At 41.5% G+C, this 23,854-nt stretch overlaps 1 protein-coding gene across 8 annotated transcripts in view; it reads left to right on the top strand.

The window, feature by feature from the left end:
- The first annotated feature begins 5,400 nt into the window (after nucleotides 1-5,400).
- The window catches only part of PEMT (phosphatidylethanolamine N-methyltransferase), a 188,918-nt gene continuing 170,464 nt past the window's right edge, over nucleotides 5,401-23,854 (top strand). Inside the window, exon 1 of one of the 8 annotated variants that reach the window (XM_007498376.3) lies at nucleotides 5,401-5,646. Coding sequence is in view for 3 of the 8 variants with exons in the window: in XM_007498372.2 (XP_007498434.1) it covers nucleotides 6,768-6,830 (63 nt within the window). In the remaining 5 variants the exon portion in view is untranslated. Of the gene's footprint in view, nucleotides 5,647-6,135; nucleotides 6,278-6,310; nucleotides 6,332-6,493; nucleotides 6,831-6,883; nucleotides 6,931-23,854 lie in introns of those variants that run through there. The other 7 variants (XM_007498377.3, XM_016423923.2, XM_056803917.1 and 4 more) reach the window with 7 other exon arrangements.

Genomic DNA, 23,854 nt, shown 5'->3' with positions numbered 1-23,854 from the left:
TGTTACAAGTATCATCTTCTTGTATAGGAATAAAAACAATTCCACTATATTAAATCCCCTACTATTTCTCTTTCACATTAACATTTTTATTCTTCTCTTGAGATGTGTTTGAATATCAAATTTTTTATTCACCTCAAGGTATTTTCATCAGGAATACTTAAAAACCCTCTATCATTAAATATCTATTTTATCTCTGACTGATTTCACTCCTGATTATACAGTTTTTCTGGTAGGTTATTATTGATTATAGTCCTGTTATTCTGTCATCTGGAATATCATATTCTAAGCCTTTAGTTCCTTTAACATAGAAGCCTCTAAAGTATTTTGTGAGCTGGCTGTGACTCTACTATATATGAACTGTTCATTTCTGGCTGCTTAAAGTATTTTCTCCTTGACCCAGAGACTCTGGAATTTGGTTATAATATTCCTGGGAGTTATCTGTTCATTTTGGAATCTCTTTCATGTGGTGATTTCTGGAGTCTTTCAATTTCTATTTTATTCAATAGATAAAAGATATTAGGGTAGTTTCCTTTAAATTTTTTTGAAATGTGATATCTAGGTTCTTTTTCTTTTAAATCATGACTTTCATGTAGTTAAATAATTCTTGAATTATCTCTTCTTGATTTATTTTCTAGGTCTGTTGGTTTTTCCCATGAGCCATTTCACATTTTCTTTCAGTTTTTTCTTCTTTTGGCTTCATTTTATTGTTTCTTAAAATCCCATGAAGTCATTTGCTTTCACTTGTCCAATTCTGATTTTAAAAAATGGTCTGTTCCTCAGTGAGCTTTTATGCTTCTTTTCCCATTTGGCCAGTTCTACTTTTTAAAACATTCTTTTCTTCAGTGGATTTTTGTGCCTCTTTTAGGTCAGTTCTGGTTTTTTAAGATGTTATTTTCTTTGGTATTCTCTCTCTCTCTCTCTCTCTCTCTCTCTCTCTCTCTCTCTCTCTCTCTGTGTGTGTGTGTGTGTGTGTGTGTGTGTGTTTGCCTCTTTTAACAAGCTGTTAATTCTCTTTTCATAATTTTCTTGCACTACCCATTTCTTTTCCAAATTTTTTCCTTTTCCACACATCTCTTTCTTTAACTTTTCCAGGAATTTTTATTGGATTTAGGTCTAATTAGTTTTTTCTTTGAGGCTTTTTGGAATGGTCATTTTTCACGTTATCCTTTTCTGAATTTTTGTCCTGGCCTTCCCATTATAGTAACATTTTATGGTCTATTTCTTGACTTTGAACCTTATATTAACATTGGACTCTGTGTGCCTGGGGTGGGAAATTACTATCCCAAGCTTTAGGCTTTTTTGTTCAGCAGTTTTCAGATATAGTTTTGGAGGTCCATAGGTTTTTGGTGCTTCCAAGGAGGTGTGATCTGGGTAGAGTAACTGCTCTTTTGGTCTGTGCTCTGGTTCTTACCCAGAAATGGCTCTTGCTTCTTAACAGCTGCAATTGCTAACATTCCTTTTGGCTTTAGGTCTCCTGTTCTCTGCTAGTGTTAGTAGTAGTGCTCTTCTCTGCCCTGAGATTGTGATCAGGAACCCTGCTCCCTTGTGACCAACCATAATTACTCCTCTCTACCCTGGAACTGTGGCCCAAAACTATGTATAGGTTTTCAATCAGCACCAGCTGCACTCAGGACCAGGAATGGGTCCCCTATAATCTCTTCTGACCCATTTCCCCTATCTGGGCTGAAAACTCCAGAAATTGCTACTGCTCTCAAAACTGCCTCCCCAGACCTACCCCTGGTACTGCCATTGCCTGTCCTCCAGTCCAGCCCCAATTCCAAAGTCATGTATCCCTTCTGCTAACCTTCTAAATTTTCTTAGACTGGAGTGATGTCTTTCTCTGATCCTTTGTTGGCTCTGTTACACCAAAATTTGATTTAAGGTTTTGTTTTAAAATTGTTTGGAGGGGAATGTTGGAAGAGTTTAGCTGGATTGTTGCCTCTCCTCTGCCATTTTGGCTCTGCAATTCTAGCTATCATTAAAAGGTTGCACAGATAGTAGACACAGAAAAAGGATTTGACCCAAGGTTTCTGACTCAGAACTCTGTTATTTCTACTTCATGATCTCAAAATCCATGTATCTAGCCCCAGATTCACCTGGATAGCCTGCTACCACCAGAAATCCAACAAGTCCAAAAGAGGATCCTTACTTTCCTCTTAAAATTGCCCATACTCCTAACTTCCCTATTACTGTTGTCTTTTTCTTTTAAACCCTTACCTTCTTTCTTAGTATCAATTCTAAGACAGAAGAGTGGCAATGACTAGGCCATCAGGGTTAAGTAACTTGCCCATAGACACACAGCTAGGAAGTATCTGTGACCAGATTTGAACCCAGGTCCTCCCAACTCCAGCTCTAGCTCTCTATCCACCTATCTACCTCCATATTACTGATTACAAAACTGTCATCCTCTTAGCCATACAGGTTTTAAATCTTTGAATCTTTCCTTTCTCTAATTCCCCAGAACAAATTATTTGCCAGATCCTCTTCACTCATCCTACCACTGTCCTAAATTCAGCCCCTTGTCACTTCTTGCCTGGCTTGCAGCAATAACTTCCCAATTGCTCTCTTTATTTCCAGTCCCTCCCCCTCTAATCCATCTGCCAAAATAATCACCAAAGCATGCTCAGAAACCTTTAGAGGCACTTTGGCTCCAATCTACCTGCCTCCCTCATGAATACTTGAGTTCTAGCCAAACTGGACTATTAGCTGATCCCAGAATTCAAGATGCTAATCTCTTGCCTCTATAAATCTGTGTAGGCTACCTGTCCTTTATGAAAGGAACTCACTTCCTTCAATTCCAGTTTTTGAAATCCTTATCTTTAAAGCTCAGCTCCAGGGCTACCTTCTCTGTGTTGCTTTTTTTGATTTCCCCAGTTAAAAGTGTTTTATCCCTTCTCATATTTTCCTAGGATATGTCCTTTGGATCTCTCCTTTGCCTCGATTTGCCCCTTTTGTCAAATTTAATTTGTGTTAACTTCTTATCTCTCCTTTTCATGTAATTGTGTCCTTATATTCTGGACCTGATCATAGGGATTATGTTTTTATTTTATATTTGTATTACTAACACCCAATACTGGGTCTTTCTCAAATAGATGTTTAATAAATGTTAATTCAAATGAGTTGAATTAAGTATATGAAAAGGGATACCTACTGAAACTGGAAGGAAATTTATTTTGAATAACTCCAGAAGGCAGAACTAATTTTAAAAAGAGTGAAAATTACATAGGGGAGGGATCACTAGGTGGTTCAGTGGAGAGAGAGCTAGACCTGGAGATGGGCAGTCCTGGGTTCAAATTGGATACTTCCTGGCTGTGTAACCCTGGGAAAATCACTTAATCCCCATTGGTTAGCTCTCAATACTCTTCTGCTTTGGAGCCCATACTTAGTATTGTTTCTAAAATGGAAGGTGAGGGTTTAAAAAAGTTATATTGGGACTGATTCAGGCCTCATAAAAGGCCTTTGTAATTTTGTAACAACTAGAACTCTTCAGCTATCTAAAGGGCTGCTTTTTGAGGTGGGGAGCTCTGAGTCTGGAAGTGCTAGGCTGGGGCTAAATATGCAGTCATGGATTCTCAGGAAGGATTTCACCACCTGGCAGGAGGTTGGACTAAGTGAGCTCTATGGACAAATCAAGTCCAAGATCCATTGACTTATGATAAAGCAAAGGTTCCTGCCTCCCATTGATCAAAGGAGACTTTTTCACTTGAATGACTAAGATCTCATTACAGTTTCTACACTAAGTTTCTGATGGAAGGATGATTGAAATGTTAACAAAAGGGAAAAGTGGGTGGGAGGGAGGAGCTTGGATCCACCTGATTGCAACAGTTTCAGTTTGATCTCTAATGTTTACCTTTCCTTATTTGGAGATAAATATGGACCCTAAAAGAAAAACCTTGGCTCAGACCTTGGGGAATAAGGGGCAAGGGTTGAGGCCTTGGGAGAGACCAGTTAGGTAAAGAGTGACCACAGGCTTCCACAGATATGGGCGCATGAGCATACAGTAGTGTTGTAAGAGTTTTTGACTTCTTTATCTCCATTATTAATTTGGGTCCAGCAAGGCCACTTTTAACTATGAGAAAAGTCAGATAGTTACTGACATTTTCCTGGCTCCCAATTATTTCGATTGAGACAAGAAAATTCCTCTGAATAAAAGAATTTATGATATCCACTGGTGACAGTAAATTCTAGGCTCCTCCCTTATTAAATAAATATTTATAAACTAGATCTGATACAATTTAATTTTTCAGCTTTGAAATGTAAATTTCATAAGTATCTTTGTAATGTCTTTAATGGTTGTGTCAATGTGGAATCTAGAAGTTCCAAACTTGTAGCTTGGAAAGATTTAGGGATCTCCAGTTTTCCTAGTCTTTTATCCCAATGGTTTCTCCTCTTAGGCCAAAGTCCTTTACTGAGGTGGCCCAATTCTTGGCTTGGTCTTTCCCTTTTGTGTCCATTGTAAAGCATCAGTCCCTCACTATTATTCCAGTCTGGAACTCCCCTTTTTCCTTTATTACCATTGTAAAATCAATCAACTGTCCCTTTCATCCTCAGCCCCCATGTTTCACCTAGAAAGATATTTAAGCTCCCCAACTTTAATGGCTCCTCTGAATTATTCAATCTAGCGCAGATGGCTTTCCCAGGGCGCAGTGTCCAGAGCAGCCAGAGTTCAATCCTAGGACTCTGCGTATCACACTGAACCCCTTTCCCTTGATTAAAGAGTGATGTTTGACTATTTAATAGTTCTGTGTTTTTCTAAGTCAACAGTTGTAAGATGGTTGTAAATTTTGGCAGCTATAATGCAAAAAGGGGATTCTTTTTCATCTGTCTGATGTAATTGGAGACTATGTAGACTTTAAGAGATCCGTTTGGGGTTCAGAATTATTAGGAAATTCTGGGCCTATGTTGAAGCATATGTAAAATAAACCTTGGTTTTGCCTCCTATATCTCTACCTGTTGATAAGTATGATGGGCAACAATCCTTAAGAATCATTGAATATTCCAGAAATAGTGCTTATTCCCCACTCTTCTTCCTTCCCTTCAAGGGGATCTAGTTAGGCTCACATTATTGTGATGCTCAATGCAATGTTCAATGATTGACACTGGGCAGTGGCTGAGAAAAAAAGCCTTGAAACTTCCAGAACTTTATGCACAGTACATGGTCTGGCAGGTAAGAAATGTATTTGTCCACCTCCTACAGAGCTGCACACAGGACTGTGTCCTGCCAGAAGAAACATCCCTACAACCAGTGAAGTTTTCTTGGTGTTTGTAATGTGACCTGGACAGGAGGCAGAGGTAAGGAAGGAGGGAAAAGGGGAATCAGCACTTGCTCAATGAAGTCTTTATTGAACTTTGAATCCAGCCACGTTCTAGAGCCACTATTGGAGACAAAAAGATTGATTGCTTTCCAAGAGCTCAGGCACAAGTTGGGGTAGAGAAGGTACTCAGATACCTCTAAGGGCTATCCCCAAACTCGACAATTCGATTCAGTTCCTCCTGCAATGTGCCGGGAACTTCTCTAGGTTCCAGGGACTCCAAAACCTAACCGAGAAAGTCCCTGCACGCCGGCAGCTTACATCCTCCTGACAGGAGGGAGGGAGGGAGAAGCCAGGCAAACCTAGGGATCATCCTAGCTGTAGCACAATCCAGGTAAGTTCTTCGACTTCTAAGTCGGCCTCCTTCACCACCTCTTCCCCCTTGAAGTTTCACTCTTCTCAAATGCTGCTCCTCTCCAGGCAGCCTCAATCCATTCAATCGCTCCAGCAACCCACTTCTCAGTATTGCTGTTACTTCCTGGACAAGGTAAAATAAGTGTTTTTTGAACGCCTTTGCTGCTTTCCACTGGCCCAAAGAAACTGATCCGACAGTCGCCCCTCAAGATTCTGGCATTCCTGGAGAATGGACTTGGGGGGAATGGCACACTCTGCAAGTTTGGCTCTGGGTGTCCCGGGGTGAAAGGGAGGACCCTGGATGAGTTGAAGGCCGAGCTGCAGGTGGGTGGATGGAGAAGCTAGCTCCGCTACGCCGCGGGTGCGTGTCATCTTTGTTTTGGGTCTAACTGGGACAGCTTGTACTAGGCATGCACGGCCCCAGGCCAAACACCCGCAGGAAGGGGTGGGGGTAGGGGGTAGGAGGAGGAGAAAAGGGGGAGAGGGCTCTCTGCGGACAAAGTCCACCTCCTCAGTCCCAGCTGGGGAAGTTATTTATATATAAACCCCCCCCTGTCCAATCCTTCCAATCCCATCACCGGCGGAGAGGGACAACAGGTCAGTAACCCCAGGTAGGATAAGAAGGGCCTCGGCCCTGGAGCACTGCTACCGCGTGGAGAGAGTGGGTGAGTGGGGGCTGGTGTGTCTCGGCTCTGAGACCCAGACCCGACCCAGCGGGCCAGGGACCGAAGGACACGTGGAGGATCCAGAGCACCTGGGACACACCTTTGAGGTTCTTTAAGAGTGCGGGGAAGAGCCCACTCCAAGCTTCCTGGAACTCGTAGTTCCATCTCCTCATGAATAGCTCCTGGGCCCGCTGAAGCCCGCGGAGGATGGGGAGGGAGCGGACTACATTTCCCAGAAGCCTCTACGTGAAGCATGCGAACTGAGATCCCGGGAGGTGGGGATTAGCCAGGAAAGCTCCAGGGAGGATGTATGAATAAATTTAGGGGCTAGCGGAGGTTGGGGGACCCTCTTGACCCCTCTAGAGCCAGGGTGGTGGTGGCCTTGGGGCCATGGGGTGAGCGGGCGGACGAGGAGAAAGAGGAAAGGGAAGGCGAAATGAGGGGTCGGGTTGCCGGGTATGATTGCTGCGGAGGACTCGGGAATGTGGATATTTATAAGGTACGGGGCGGAGTCCGGGTGGGAGGCGTATACCGGGAGCCGGGGTGTGGAGTTGCTGAGGCTCTGGGGGCGCGAGGTGCTGGGTCTCATGGGTGCAGAGGTACGAGGGTGCAGAAGCGTTGGAGGCGTAGAAATTCAGGGTCTTAGATTCGGGGGAAGCGGAGGTGCAGGGTGTCAGGTGCAGAGATGCCGAGATCTAGGGTATGCAGAGGTCTAGAGGGCGCAGAGTTGAAGGGGGCGAGCTCTTGGAGAGGCTAGGAGAATTCTGGCTGAGCCCCAGACGTGGAGAGCTGTTGGGCTAGCTTCTGATCTCAGGTAGCTCCAGTATATATTTTGAGAGAACCAGTCTCCCTCCCAATGCCTGAATTTCATCACCCATGGAGGATGGAAACCCTTCGGGTTCCGGGACACTTGCGCTAAGTGCTGGTGGTGATTTCTCTCCCTTACCCTCCCCAAAACCTTCCTTTTCCAATCCTCCCTTAAGCAAAATGTGAAGTTAGAAAACTTTTTACAACTCCTCCACTTTCTTCCCACGCCGACTCTGCCTCGGTTGACATCTTTGATGATCTGAGCCCTTTCGCTTTTCTTCCTCCCCCAATCAAAACTTGCTTTTAATAACTTGCACTCACTCTGTTCCTTTCATTCTGTAAGCATTTGTTAAGCACCTGATTGATATGTGTAAGTCATTGAGACAGAAACACTGGAGAAAAAACAGGCCCTACTCTCCTGGAGTTTACATCCTACTGCAGGAATACAACAAATATCAAGATAAATATCAGAACACTAATTGGACTTGTAGAGGGTAGGTTTTGAGCTGAGCCTCGTAGGAAAGCTAGGAATTTAATGACAAGGGAAGGAGAGTGTTCTAGGCATTAGGACCTTACAGTGCAAAGGAAGGAGTAAGGAAATCACCAAATACCCATGGAGCACTTGCCACAAGTTTTTGCCTTTCTTCATACTTCCAGGGTTTAGCACAGTGTAGTAAGCATTTAATAAGTGCTTGTTGCAGTAATACCCCAACCACACAGCTGCCAAAGTGCTTTTTTAGGAAGCACTCAATAGGTCAGTCATATATCTCTCCCCTCTCCCGTTTAATAAACTCCAGAGGCTGCTTATTACTTTGCAGGATCAAATATAAAATCCTGTCTTCAGCGAGCTTATATCTTGATCGTACAGTTAAGGCATAAAAAAGATACACTAGGCAGTATGTAAATGTAGGAGGAAGAAGTTACTGTTGTTGATCTGAGCTAGATTATCTAAAATTCTTTCAGCTTTAACATTTTATGGTTTTTGTGTAAAGTTTTATATAGAAAGTGAATGGGCTTTGAACATTTGTTCAACAGTTATTTATTTAGTACCGGTATTTATTTATTTAACAAGTATTAAGGCACTCTGGGTCTAGGCTTACAATCAAAGACAAAAGATAGTCCATGAAAGAAGACCAGAATGACATCGCTAGTGATGTTTTTTGATTTCTGAATAAATTGGACTTAAGTGACAAAGTCATCCCCTTCTCTTTTCCAGAGTCATCTAAGTCTAGGAAAGGAACAAATGTCAAGATGACTAAAACATGAAATTCTCTGGAGTTTGCATATATTAAATTTAAGTTAATTTTTAATCGACTACTTGAGAAAATCTAACTAGCCAGTGGGCTCCCTCCATAGTTTGAAAAGATACCAAAAGAACTCAGTGGCTAAGCTGGAGAGCTGAGCCAGAGAGAAAGCGGCATAATCTCAAGCAGCTAGGCAACTAGGCTGGGCAAGAAAAAGAGTGGGAGACCAGAAAAGAGACCAAAAAAAATTATTTCCTCTGGAAAATATCTTATATACCCCTTGTGATACCTTCATCATCCAGTCCCTCCCCAACACATCTATCTCTTATTGGAAAATAGCCACATAGGAAGTGGCCTTAGAAACCTCAATTCCTCCATCTCCACTTCATCAAAAGAAGGGGAATTTCCCAAGGACTCTTAAGAGACCTGCCATTCAGCTGGGTCACAGAAATCCAAAAATGGTGGTTACTTTTCCTAAATCTTATTATTCTTTACAAAGATCTTAACAAAAAAGGGAAGAACCAGCCCATGGTTTCATAGGCTGAGGGAGAAGCTGTTTCAGCTTTAAAATCAAGCTGTTTTGGGGGTCAAAAGGAGAAATCATTTCACAATTCAGTATCACAAGTTAATATTAATTTTCTTTTTGGTGATGGCTTGGGATGGAGTGGATGACGTTTGCTTTTTCTCTGTCTTACCAGGCTCTAAACACCCCACAGATGCCTTATTTGCCCTTAGAACAAATTGTTCTCATCTACTCTTTCCCCCAGGGAAAGTCTCACATGCCTGGAGTACATGGCCCCCTGACTCACCAATAGGTTTGAGGCCTGTTGGTTACCCTCAACTTGCTTTAGCCTGAGATGGTTTATCGTGGTATGGCAGCTATGCATGCAACTCTGTGGCTCCAGAATATAGGTGAAGGGTGAAGGGTGAAGTTACAGGGGTAAAGAGTTTAGACCTCTCTCTCCCTCTCTGCCACGTGGCAGATTATTAACTTTATTAACTTTGAAAACGAGAATTAAAATCAATTTTCAATTTTACAGTGGAAAGAAGAAGACTAATAAAGATGTTGTGAAGGTAGAAATGTCAAGACTTGGCAACAGATTGGATATGTAAAGAGGATGAGAATGAGAAGTAGAGGATGACATTGGGTGACCGGGTGCCTACTGGTGATCTCAACAGTAAGAGGGAAGTGTGGAAGAGAGAAAAGTTTGATCAGGAGTTCTGAATTGGATCTGTTGAGTTTGAGACTCTATTGAGCATTGTGGGAAACATAAAGAGCAGGACATAGCTCTTGTTCTCATGGTATGTGCTGTCTCATAGGAAAGACATAAGTAGTTTGAAGTATATGATGTGCAAATACAGTAAAATAGATACAAAATACTGTGGGAATATAGAGAAAAAAGAAATGTTGGCTGAAGGATATCATGGAGAAGGTGGAGTTTGCGCTGAGACTGAAAAATAGGGAATTGGGTAGAGTTGATAGGAAAGGCATTCTAGTAGGAATAAAAGAAACTTCTTTCTTTTTATTTGCATTTATATCTCCATCATTTAGCACAATGCCTAAAATATAGTAAGTGCTTAATGAATCTTTATTGACTGATAGGGGAGTTGACTAGAAATGGGAATATTGGGGAACTATTTGGGAGACTATCTGATCATTCAATTTAGTTAATTCAAGCATATCCTTGACACACTTCTAATGACTCCAGTTTTAAATTTATGTCTGTTCGGAGGAAATGTCCACTCATGTGACTTGACTTTCATCCCAAACAGTATTTCTTCAAACCCACCAATTTTTCATGAAAAGAAGTCTTCCTGTCTTCCTTATTTTTAGTAGTGGGATTGATATTTTTTCAATTTGAAATTTTTTATTTAATTAATTAATTTAGAATATTTTCCCATGGTTACATGATTCATGTTCTTTCCCTCCCATCCTCTCACCCCCTCCTATAGCCAATGAGCAGTTCCACTGGGTTTTCCATGTGTCATTGATCAAGACCTATTTCCATATTATTAATATTTGCATTAGGGTGATCTCTTAGAGTCTATATCCCCAATTATATCTCCATTGACCCATGTGATCAAGCACTTGTTTTTCTTCTGTGTTTCTACTCCCACAGTTCTTCCTCTGGATGGATAGTGCTCTTTCTCATAAGTCTCTCAGTATTGTCCTGGATTGCTGCCAGTAGAGAGGTCCATTACATTAATTGTGCCATAGTGTATCAGTCTCTGTGTACAATGTTTTCCCAGTTCTGCTCCTTTCACTCTGCATCAATTCTTGGAGGCCATTCCAGTTCACATGGAATTCCTCCAGTTCATTATTCCTTTCAGCACAATAGTATTCCATCAGGGATTGGTATTTTTCAATGTAGAAATCTCCTTTATGCTGCGTTAGTTACCAAGTCCTTTTGATTTTTTCTTTTGATTTTGTTTCTTAGATAAGATCTTTATGGGTTCAAACAAATCATATCCTTATTTTCCCATGTTTTTATACTTGAACACCACTTGATCTCTAACTCCTATCTCCTTTACATAAAATCTAGATACTACATTTTAGAGTGGGCATTGTACTAATGAAATGTGTGCTTTGGAGAATGAAGAAAATGGTGAAAAGACTTGCGGTCTTGAAGGATCTGAGAATAGTTGACCTGGGGAAAAGAGAATTTAGGAGCAGATGACAGGAAGACGAATTAGGAGATAGCATTGTGAGCAGAGTGGATTTAATTAGGCTCAATTTAGGGAAAACTTCCTAACAAAGCAATGTCCAATGAGTTGCCTGAGATATAGTGGTTTTTTTCATCTTTGAGGATCTTCAGGCAGAGTGTATCATATTAGGGATTTCTGTTCAGATACATGTTGTATGATGGTGCCAAAGTCCCTTCCAACTTGGGCATTCTAATTGTAAGGGGGAGAAGTAAGCTACTTTTGGAAAGGTTGTGGTCAGACTGTAGAGGGAATGAAATGGCAGCTAAAACTTTTTTTACTGGACCTATGATTTCATTGGTATTAAGGACTCTTAAGGAAGAGTTCCCTTTTCCAATGCAGAGAGGTACTTTCTCTGCAATTTAGAGTCCTAGACATTTGTTTGAGATACTGAGGGATTAGAGGACATCCCCAGAGTGAAAGGAGGGGCTTGAATCCAGGATTTCCTGAGTTGTAGGTTAGATCTCTATATGCCATGCTGTCTTTTTTTTAACCCATACCTTCCTTTTTAGAATTAATAGTGTTGGTGCCAAGGCAGAAGAAAATGGTAAGGGCTAGACAGTGGGTGTTAAATGACTAACCCAGGGTCACATAACTAAGAAGCATCTGAAGCTACATTTGGGCCCAAGACCTCCTGCCTCTAGACCTGGCTCTCAATTCACTGAGCCACCTGACTGCCCTCTACCATGCAGTCTTTAATCTTTGTAGTAAAGAGATGCACACACACACAAAATCTTTACATGTTTTATATTGTCTCACCAGTATTTTTTCCACCCCACTTCCAATTTTTACATTTTTAATTTTATTTATTAATTTTATTTTTAAACCCTCACCTTCCATCTTGGAATCAATACTATATGTTGATTCCAAGGCAGAAGAGTGGTAAGGGCTAGGCAATGGGGGTTAAGGGACTTGCCCAGGGTCACCCAGCTGGGAAGTATCTGAGGCCAGATTTGAACCTAGGATCTCCCATCTCTGGACCTGGCTTTCAATCTACTAAGCCACCCAGCTGCCCCCTATATTTCTAATTAAAAAAAAAATGAACATGTAGCCCCAGTGGCAGGTTTAAAAGTCATCAACTCCTGGAACTAATGATGTGTACATGCTTACAGTCAGTGACAAACAGCTCCTGTTCTTAGATAGGTTTCATTGGGTCTATGCTTTGGTTCAGCTAGTGTCTAGGTCTGTGTTGTCCCCCCCCCACCCCCCAAATAACAACAACCACCAAAAACCTGATCCTGTGGAATTAGGGCTTGAGGTGGGGCATGAGTGATGCTAGCCTTATGCAATCAAAGTAATAAATGGCTTCTGTCCATTTTTTCCCCTTCTGGTCTCCTTTTCTCCCCCATGTGATTCTCTTACTCAACATGGAGGATATATGATGCAAGGTGGTGGGCCAGGCTAGCTGGACGGAGGCCCTCGGAGCTTAGCCACCCTCACTGGTTCCCAGTTTTTTGGGTTGGTCAGCAGGTGTGTTTGCAAGATCCTCAGAGATAGTGGAGGACATAAACATACTTGCATAGCAAATCCATTGTGCAGATCAACAAATAATCTTCCACTGCCTAGTTATTAGGAGCAAAGCAGAAGTAAAAACCTTGAAATGGCATCCGTGCCCCAGGTTTGCAGCTTGGTTAGGGGGAAAATAGGTCCACCGCCACCCTCTACTAGAGTTCTATAGGCAGCCCATTGCCAGAAACCAATCTGAAAGGAGGATTTCATAATCTTGGACAATCTCCATTTTTAAATACAACCTGTCACTGGAAATGGATAAAATCTTAAAGCAGAGATATGTAAGGCAGCATCCTGGTTGTGTATGCCCTCTTCTGACCTCAATGTCCCATTGTCTTCCAAAGCTTAGATAGCAGAGGAGCAAGCAATAGCAGGAAAAGGGGCTTTCAGGTAAATCTGGAACCCTTAGACTGAGAAATGCAGTGGTAAAGAATAGTAGCTTGCATTTATAAAGTGCTTTGCAGTTTGTTTGGTGCTTTTCCTCATAATAACCCTGTGAGGTCCTGGGTTCAGATCCTGTCACTGGTTGAATGACTCTGGGCAAGTCTGACATGTCTTCATCATCTAAAGATAAAATGGGATCAGCAGTCCTAACACACAAAGTAACTGTGGCCTCAGACCATGTATTGCTATTTTTTGTTGTTGTTTTGGTGGGGAAAAGATCTAGAGCTACTTTTATTACTGGATAGAAATTCTCTCAATGGATGCGGATTGATATCTATAACTTGTGGTCTTGGGAAGTTGCGTGGGCTGCTGAGAGGTGGTTATGCACTTGGTTCTTGTCCACGTAGCTAGCTACTATTAAACAGGTTTCCTGACTCCCAGCACTCACCTTCTCTTCACTGACACATGCTGCCTTCCTTTGCAAAGTGGTAAAGCATTGTTGTTATTGTGATTATGATTTTAAGCCCTTGCCTCCTGTTTTAGTACCAGTTTAGAGACTGAAGAGCCGTAAGGGCGAGCCCTGACCTTTCTGTCTGACAGAGTTGTTATTAAGACAGAAAATAAGGGCTTAAAATTAATAGCTATTGACCGTAGAGAAGCTCGGACGGTTATCAGACTCCCAGAATGGCGAGGTGAATTGGGTTGGTCACTCCATCCCTCCTCAGTGCCCCCTGATTCTCCCTCTTCCTCAGTGGAGAGGGAAATTGTCCCTGGAAATCAGTGACTTTGACTCTTGTCCTCTGCTGTTTGTCCTGTCATGGGGAAAGGTGTGTTTTCAGTGTTCTTTATTGATCTGCTGTGGATATTTCCCAGGAAAAGCATCGCTTTGAAATGTTCCCACATGGCTGAGTAAACTAGACTTGCTAACAGTCCTTCCTTGCCAATCCATTCCAAAAAGCAAATCAAGGTTACTCTGAACTCTGGGCGCATTATTATCTCTGTCCCTGAACAATCAAGACGTTTGGGGAGCCAGTAAAGAAGATCATGGAGTATTCAATTCATCCCCTTCAGTGTTTAAGCAGAGATATTCATACTATATTGAACAGGAGTTCGTATTCTGCCGAAATCGTGCTTCCAGAGGTTGGGAATTGGCTCAGAGCCACCGCCATCATCAACAGAGAACTGACTTGTTTAGTTTGGGATGGGGAGGGGGCGGGGAGACCAGGATTTCTTACTAGAGAATCACTGGAAATCCCCACCTTGCATAATGTGTCCTTCTTCCCTTTTGGACAACCCTGGAGCATCATACTTAGTTTGATCTGGGAAGAAGCTTCACACCCAGGAAATGGTGTAGGTCACTGGTCTCTCCTGATAGGTGAAAGTCTCACAAGTAGAGAATAAGGGTGAGAGCACAGGACCCTGTTCTTCTCAGGCATGGCCTGATTTCTCCTTCTCTTTTTGGCTCTTGTCCTCTGCTGCTGACCAGTCTCCCTGGAGACTACTGGGAAAGGCCCAGATTTGTGGATTGATTGTCAGGAGACCCAGGTTCTTGTCATGGCCTATTGCTTCACTGGCTGTATGACCTTGGCCATGTAACTTCTTTTCTCCGTTCTTCTTTCTTCTGTCATCTGCTCACTGAGTAATTTGGACTAGAGGTGTCCAACTCTTGGCCCAATTCCCAAGTGCCACTGAACCCGATTAAATATAATTGGGAAACATTGAACAAAAGAAATAAAAATACCACATAGGTCATTAATTTGGGGGTTTTAAGTCAATATGAACCCCACCCCGAGATCTATTTCTATTTTAAGTTTTCCATCACTAAACTGGAGAGTTTTTAAGGATTCTTCTAGTTCTAACATTCTGGAAATTCTAGGATGGAGACCTTTGAGGTGGGAGAGGAGGGAGGAGAGATTGTGATCCAGTGAGAAGAGAAGGCATTAAGAACTGGGGCACTGCTTATTTGTGTGGGGGAAAAAGTATCTCCCCCTCAGAAGCCATGAATGCCTGGAATCTTGGCATTGCTAATTCATTCCCTTGACTCAATGCCTAAGCATAGGAGGTGGCCCCCTCTGGGTTAGGGTGTGAGGAGTGCTGAGAAGGCCCATCTGGATGTCATTTTCCAACCTTTAAATTGAGCATCGCCTTCTTCCCACTCCTCTAAAATATGAACCCCTTTGCCTGAGGAATGCATTCAGACTTTTTTTTTATGTTTTATTGATTAAAAAAACAAACAAACCCACAACAATACTTGCCAGTGCCCGGCCTCCTCTCTGCCCCCAACTAGTATGTTTAGAGCTAGGCAGCCCATTTCTTTGTTATTCCTACAAAGACTCTGCATTGATTCCAGCCTCTCCGTTGTTACTTTCTTTTATATTTTCCAGGTTATCCAGTGCATTTAGTCTTTAATACTTCAGTGGAAATTAGCTTCCCCTTTGTGATGGAAAAGATCTGGACCACATGAGGAGGATGGTCTGCTTGGTGAGAGGGCAGGCATGAGTACCCAAAGGAATGGGTGCAGCAGGCACAACCTCCTAATTTTCTAAGGGGCCAGCTGTGGTCAGGACAGCTGGAGCCTTTAAAAAATATGCTTTATGTTTTTAAACAATTACACAGAATGACAAATTTCTACACCAATCCCCCAAGTTATATGTTAGAACTTATCTCGCAGCGCCGACCTGACAGTCAATTCAATCTGCATTATCATATTTTCATATTGTTCTTTTTTATAAGTGAATAATCTTGTAAAAACAAAAACCCCCAAACATAAACCCACATAACCAAGTGAAAAATTGCAGGCTTTCATCAGCACTCTGACTCCAACATTTCTTTCATTCTTTGGCCCAAGTCCCTCAGCTATCCAGGATGAATTACCCAACCTATCTGGGCCTACTGTGGGTGTGATGTCCTCACTTCCCCAGCCACTGCCGTAAACCCTTGGGTCCTGGTGGCTCCCACAGCCTCTTCAGCTGACTTTGGGAACTGATCAGCTCTGTTTGCTGGGAGATTTGAAGCTTCTCTGGGACTAGCTTTGGGCAAAATGTTGTCATGTTTTCTTTTTGGCTTCACTTCTCAATTCACAAGTCGTAAGATACTGGGGACCCATGTGTTGGAATAAAGAAAATTCTCCTTCCCAGGAGTGTGACTTATAAAAAAAGAAGGGCCTGCTGAAGGTCATGCTCAAAACAAAGGAGGGAAATGTTCATTTCAGGCAAAATCATATTTAGAACCAAGGCTCTTAAAAATGCTTGTGTGTACCACGGACCCTTTCCACAGTGTGATGGAGACTGTGTCCTCTTTCTCTTAATGATTCTTGATGACCCCATTTGTGGTTTTTTGGCAAAGATACTAGTATGGTTTGCCACTTCCTATTCCAGATCATTTTCGAGATGAGGAAACTGAGGCAGATACGGTTAAGTGACTTGCCCAGAGTCACACAGCTGTTTCTGAGCCTGAATTTCAATTCAAGAAGATGAATCTTCTTGACTTCAGGCCTGGCATTCTATCCACTGTACTACCTATCTGCCCTGGAGTTTTTAAATGCATAAAATGAAATATAAAGGAAACCAATTGTGGTAAATGGCAGTTATCAACTATTTAAATATTCTTGTTAAATACATATTTAAATATTGCTAAAAATTAGTTTGCCAAGCTCAAGAACCCATGACCTGGAAAGGTAATAAAAATAATATTTACATAGTTCCTACTGTGTTCTAGGCACTATGCTAAACACTTTATAATTATTATCTCTTTTGATCCTGTAAAGATAATTTTAGCATTTTGACTTAAAATCTAAATAATTGGTTGCCAGAGATGATTCCCATATAATAAAATACCCAAGTCAGCTGGAAATTATGGAGATTTTAATTAATATAGAGAGAAAGAATTAAGAGAGAGAGAGTGAGAGACAGAGAGAGAGAGAGAGAGAGAGAGAGAGAGAGAGAGAGAGAGAGAGAGAGAGAAAATTTAAACTGCTCTGACTCAGGCTGAGCCAGGCAGTAGTTAAAGGCCTTGGCCAAAGTGGCCTTCCAGAGTCTAAAGGAAAGGGAGTCAGTGTTCTCATTCACCACAAGACCATCTCCAAGGAAGCTCCAGTCCTCCACTGAACTCAGTCTCCTGAACTGAGTTCAATTTTTTTTAACTGACTTTTAGCCTCCTTTTAAAGAGAATTTTCTCTTATGTCACCTCCCCTAAATTTTTATGTCTACCAATCACAGTAGACTCTTTTTTCCAGGACCGCCCATTCTTTAGTTCTCACCACTCTAGTTCTCACCTTTTCTGGTTAGATTATATCTCTTGAGTACTTCACACTTCTTTGTTAAGCTTGCCTTTTGTGAGTTACTTTACCTTTTTGTGATTAATTTAACCTTTATAGGTACTTAACACCCTTTTGTATTAGATCTAAAAATAGACTTAGCTTAAAGTTCTAGCTTCACTATCAGGTATGAGTTAAATAACTTCATTGTTCAATCAGGAGTTTACAACTTTATCTTCCCCTAAAGTATGTCTAAGTGTGGGTGGAGTAATGTAAAGTTTCCAAGACATTCCAGATTCTTGTCAGACCAAGTATCTCCATTGTTACAATAAGAAAATAGCTAAATCAAATCTTCTAAAGTACAGTCTGAGTAGTTTTTAAGATTCACAATCCTTACAGCCAACCTGGGAAGTAGGAAGCTATTTTAACTCCCATCTTACAGATGAAGAAATTGAGACAGAGGTTAAGTGACTTGCTCAGAACCACATAGTTAATAAGTGTTTGTGGTCAAATTTGAACTCAGGTCTTTGGGATTCTATGCTCTATCCACTGTACTACCTAGTTTCCTCTAGTGTGGAAGGAAATAATTTGAGAGGGTCAGTTCAGCTAACTTTTTGATGCCCCTCAAATAACGCACTGCCTTTGCCCATCTATCTTGTCTATATATAAAACTGGTCTTCTCTGGGAGGCATTGAGATCATCTGCCATCTAACCAGTAAAATATATAAAGTCAATATAATAAATACATAGTAATACTGTAGTATTAAGTAATACTACAGAGTTCATAGTAATACTACAAATACATAGTAATACTGTAGTATTAAGTTATACGAAGTAATACTCTGGTATTACTTAGTATTTACTTTGCAGTCAGGATTTAGAGTTGGAAAGAACCTTAGAGATAATTTAGTCCACACCCCTAATTTTTCTGATACTTTGAGGTTTATTAAGCACTCCTTACAACCGCTCTCTGTGGTAGGTAGTGCAAAATATTTAGGCTCACAGAGCTTTGTTGACTTGCTCAAGGTGACCAGTTAGCCAATTTTGGAGCTAGGGGTTCAGATTCACTTGACTCAACTTTAAATCCAGGATTCTTACCACAGACCTCAGCTCCCTCTTTATTGAAAGCAAATAAGCTGGTGCCTTTGGTTTGCATAATTCTTGAGTCTATTCTAGCTCTGTTTCTATGATCCTATGATCATTCTGTGATGTATGGATGTATGAGTGGATGTCGATTGGTAACTAACCTCTCACCACGATTCCTGTTAGACTTCCGTTTTCCACCGTGCTGGCAAATTTTATTTTTAAAATTCTTCTGCCTTTCCTTTCTATGCTCTTGGTTTCCTTTCAGAGTTACTTTGAACTCTTCGTGTACTTATGCGGTTAAGTCAATAAGCATTTATTAAGTGTTTACTATATATTCCAGGCTCGGGGAATGCCAAGCAGAAAGAAAGACAGCTCCTACCCTCAATGAGCTTATATTCTAGGGGAGGAGGGAGGCAGAAAAGAGGTAGGAGAGAGATGGAGGTACTGGCTTTAGACATGGTAAAGAAGGTCCTAGAATACAGCCTGGAGGTGAATGAAGATATAGCTGACCTGGGCTCCTTTTAAATGGAGCCCCCTTGGAGGAACCAGCCAATCAGGGAGAGGACACTGGGCCTGAAAGGAGAGTGGGCTTCCAAGGTGAAGAGAGTTCTATGGCACAGTAAAGAAAGTCCTGTGGATATGAATCAGTAGTGGAGCCTAGGGGGGGAATGATTCAATCGTGTTTTAGAAGAGTTTATTTATTGTTTTGGAATGAGGAGTTTCAGATTTGAATTTGCTGGTGAAGTAGATGTCAGGCAGGTCATTTAGTTATGATCTACAAAATGGGGATAATCATACATTTGCTACCTAAATTCACATGATCAAAGCAGATCATATATGTAAATATAAATCTCATACTTCTAAAACCTAAAGAACTATCAGTTTTTGTTCTCATTCTGTTCTTGGTTATTCTAGTCATGTACAAAAATAACCTAAATTGCATTTTTTTAAACCCTCACCTTCCACCCTAGAATCAATACTATATATTGTATCTAAAGCAGAAGAGTGGTGGTAAGGACCAGGCAATGGGGGTTAAGTGAGTTGCCCAGGGTCACACAACTAGGCTAAATTGCAATTTTTAAAGAGAATCAGTGTGCTTGACACTGGGAAATAGGAATGACTTTCTGAGTGTGGAAATGGCATCTATGTAGGAGAAATGACATTTCTGAACACAAGACCCTGTCCAGGAGCTCTCATACCATACCTCGGTTGGCTTGAATCCTCTAGGGAGAGGAACGTTTCTGGTGCCCAATCCCAAATCAGAATGGGCTTTCTTCCCAGTCCTATAATCTGCATACTTTAGCTTCTCCTCTGGATATTTTCAGTTCTTGCCCTGTCTGAGCCCTTTCCTCTAGCTGGATAAGAACTGAATGGGTATTTCATTCTTTCCCCTCTTTCCTCCTTGGCTGGGGTAAGAGGTTTATAGATCCTTGTAGGCATAGGGTCAAGGAGAATAGCTACCTGTAAAATCTTCCCCAGTTGCTCTCTGACTCCACATGAATGAACTGAATCTTGAGGATTATTGTAGCCAGTGCAGTTATTTGACATCACTAGAGCTAAGAGGGGTGGTTTGGTGAATTTAGGATTCTGGTTAATAGGAATTAGCATAGAACAAAATAAAATGAACACTCAACTTTTGTTTATTCATTTCAGTTGTATCTGTCTCTTTGTAACCCCATTTGGGGTTTGCATGGCAGAGACATTAGGATGGTTTGCCATTTCTTTTTCACTTTACAGATGAGGAGGTTGAGGCAACAGGGTTAAGTGACTTGCCCAGTCTTGGGGAAAATGAGTCTTTCTGACTCCACACTGGCACTCTTATCCACTATACTACCTAGCTGCCTTAACCCTCCAACTACCATGGATAAAATTATTATTTTTAAAAATTATTCAAAGGATCCTTTGGGATTTTTTCAAGGCTGCAGAGTCAATTTGTGAAATCATTAGTTTTCAGTGTATAGAGATGAGCAAAAGGGCAAATTCATAGGAAATACTGGCTAACAAATCTCCTTACTGGCTCTTATTCACGTTGACTTCTGTTTAATAGAGAACTTCCATATAACTTTTACAAGATCACTAATTTTCATAGAGTTGAGATACAGTTAAATACATTCAACATTCAGATGGTGCTTAGCATTTACCATTTTTTGTTTGGTTTTTGTTTTGGTAATGATTCAGAGACGAGGTAAAAATCTGGGACTTAATGGCTAGTATGAACATGTATTGTCCTTGTGCAGATCTGCCTGTCATTGGCTCTCATGCATTTGATTAATTACCATCTCTTTGGTGATGATTCTCATATCTCCTTTTCTTGCCCTACTCTCTCTGCTGGCCTCGAGCCTTGTATCTCCAGCTGTTTTTGAGACATCAAGAACCGGATGGCTAGTAGACATTTTAAAATTCAGCATGTCCAAAGATGAATGAATGATCTTTCCTTCTAAAACCTTACTGCTTCCATACTTCCTTATTACTAGTAAGGGCTCAGCTTACCTCTTGACCCTTGACTCCTTGATATCTCATTCCATCTCCCAAATCCAAGCTGCTGCCAAAGCCTGTCACTTTCACCTTTTCCACATCTCTTGAATATGCCCCGTTCTCTCCTGATGCAGCTAGCATCACCGCATGCCTGATTATTGCAATAGCCTGCTGGTGGGTCTTGTCCTGCCTCAAGTCTTTCCTCTCCTCTAGTCAGCCACAAACTAATCTTCCTAAAGTGCTGGACTAACCTGTCACCCCTCCCCCTCGATACAATACAGTGGCTCTTTATCACCTTCCGGATCAAATACAAAATTCTCTGTCTGGGGTTCAAAGACCTTCATAACTTATACTCCACTTTTCCAATCTTCTTGCACCCTTTTTGCTGTTGTTCAGTTGTGTAAGACTCTTCACGACCCCATCTAGGGTTTTCTTGGCAAAGACACTGGAATGGTTGCCATTTCCTTTTCCAGCTTATTTTACAGATGAGGAAACCAAGGCAATCAGGATTAAGTGACTTGCCCAGGAATTTGAATTCAGGAAGATGAAGTATGAATCTTGCTGACTCCAGGTCCAGGACTACCTAGCTGCCTCTCTTACATCTCTCCATGTACTCTTTGATCCAGTAAAAGTGACTATTTCACAAATAAGACACTCTTGGGATTTTCTCTGGCCTTGGCCCATGTCTAGACTTCTTTCCTTTCTCACATCTGCCTCCTGTTTTTCCTGGCTTCCTTCAAGTTCTAGCTCACACCTTTCCCAATTCCTCTTTACTCTAGTGACTTCGCTTTGTTGATTATTTCTAATTTATCCTGCATATAGCTTGTTATAGGTGGCTAGTTATTTGTATGCTGTTTTCCCCAATAGATGGCGAGTTTCTCAAGGTCAGGGACTGCCTTTTCCCTCTCTTTCTGTCTCTAGCCCTTAGCACAGTGTCTGGCATATAGTAGCTGCTTAATCAGTATTCTTTGAGAGCTGTGCAGGAGAGAAATCTAATAAGGAGTTGTGTGTGGTTAATAGTGTGGGTCACTACCTTGGTAGGTCAAGGGCTGGAGAGGTTTTTCCAGTTCTGGTGCTGGCTATCAATGCAAGTAGGTAGGCAAGGTATAGATTTAATTCTACAGGCAGTAAACTCCAAGTGTTCTCTTTTATCGTCCCATTGTCCTACCAACTTTAAACCAGAGAAAGCCTGAGCAGGAACCTGGCATATCCTCATGTCCTTTGGGCAGTGTCTGGGAATCTCTGTGAACTGTTACCCCTTAGTTTGGGGCATTCCTGCCCTCCCATCGTCTGCCAGCATTTGTAAGATGTTTTGTGACTTCTTAGCATGTGACAGCTCATAAAAATAAGGCCAGATCTCAAACCACAGTATTTCGGCTGGGGTTAAAACTAAAGCCTCAAAACAGAAGTCTGAAAGAGACCGAATCTCTCAAACTCTGTGCCATTTGTCAGGAGTTGGCAGAAGCCTAATTCTGTAATCCCAGACGGTGCCACTTGAGAAATGGACTGCCTCTGACCTAATAGCCGAGTCTTTCCTAAAGTCTGGTAGCTGAGACTCAGCCCTTCTCTTCTGCTTGCCCTGATCCATGAGCCAAGATTGATTTTGTAGTGATTAAAACCATAGGGTTGTTAAGAGACCAAAAGGACTAAAGCAGTCTAAAACAATCCCTTCCTTTTATACAGGCAGAAACCAAGGCCCAGAGTGATGAAGGGACTTATTCAAGAATACATATTGGCAGAGAAGGGATAACACCCAGAACTCTCCGTCTCCCCAGCCAACTTTTCCAAAGCGGTACACACCTAGCTGCCCACCTTCACATCTGTGTCATCATTTGTTTAAAGGATGTGAAGTAAACTTCCAGCATAATTAATCTGTCTGCACATTCCCCAGATTGATAGAAGTGGCTTTTAGAGATTTAATTCCTTCTACCTCTTCCCCTTTGATCTAGATAATTGAAAGTTATATGAACTTCAATTGTCCTATTTCTTAGACTTGTTTCAGACCTTTGTTTCTCCTGAGATGTATTTCTGTGTATAGTGGAATCACTAGTGGAATCCAGGAATCACTCGTTGCCTTCTATTCAGCCTGACTGCCCCCTTGAAGGACCATAATTTTAGCATGAAACTCTGGAAAAAGAGAGAGGCATGTCTGTCATGATGATGATGGTCATGCATCTCTTCCATGTGTCTTTCCTCGAATGTGGAGACCTGGGAAAGATTAGAAAGAAATTGAAAGGCGAAGTGGATATGTTTCTGGGGCTCCAGCAGTCCCCACCTGGGCTGCCATGCCCTTAGGTAGCACTGCTCCCTTTGATTCCCTCCCTTCCTTACTCAGATCCCCAAACATTTATTGTCTGCTATGCACTGGGGGAGGTAAAGAGTTTAGCCTTCTGCACTTTCATTCACTGAATCACAGCCTTTTAAACAAAATCCTGTTTTGGTGTGTATCTTGTTTTTTATGTCACTTTCATTTCTTTCTCCTCTACCTAGTAAAACTGAAAGAAGAAGGGAAAAGACCCAACCCATTAGCCAGGTCTGACAGTCAGTCTATGCAATCAGTAGTCCCCCAATTTTGCGAAGAGGTAGAAAAGTACCTTTAATGATCTCTTCTCTAGGACTCAGTTTGGTCATCATAATTATACTGAGTTCAGCTTTCTTTCTTTTTCTTTTTTTGATCTGTTTTCATTATCGTAGTCAGTGTCAATCATACTTTTTCACTCTATTCACTAAGTTAATATTGGATGCTTTGTACCTGGTGTCAAAGGCAAAACGTTCATTCTTTATTTTGTATTTGGGGCACAAGACTGCCAGAAATAACTTCCTTCAGCTTAACGTTAATGTCCAATATCCCAACCATTTGTGACTTGGAGAGCGAGGTGTACCAACTGACACAGTTTCACCATCCTCTGCTTTCTGATGTGTTTCTCTGCCCAGGACAGTTTTAGGTGGCATTTACGGTTACCTTGAAGAAGGAAATCATAACATGTAAAAAATACAGTTCTTGGTTAACATTCCAAAATAATTGAATAACAAAGTCACCTTCCCATTCCTTCCTAGATC

The sequence above is a fragment of the Monodelphis domestica genome, chromosome 7 (genome assembly GCF_027887165.1).
Source record: "Monodelphis domestica isolate mMonDom1 chromosome 7, mMonDom1.pri, whole genome shotgun sequence".
Classification (NCBI taxonomy): Eukaryota; Metazoa; Chordata; class Mammalia; order Didelphimorphia; family Didelphidae; genus Monodelphis; species Monodelphis domestica.
The sequence above is the reverse complement of the archived record's forward strand: the minus strand, read 5'-3'. Positions and strand labels throughout refer to the sequence as shown.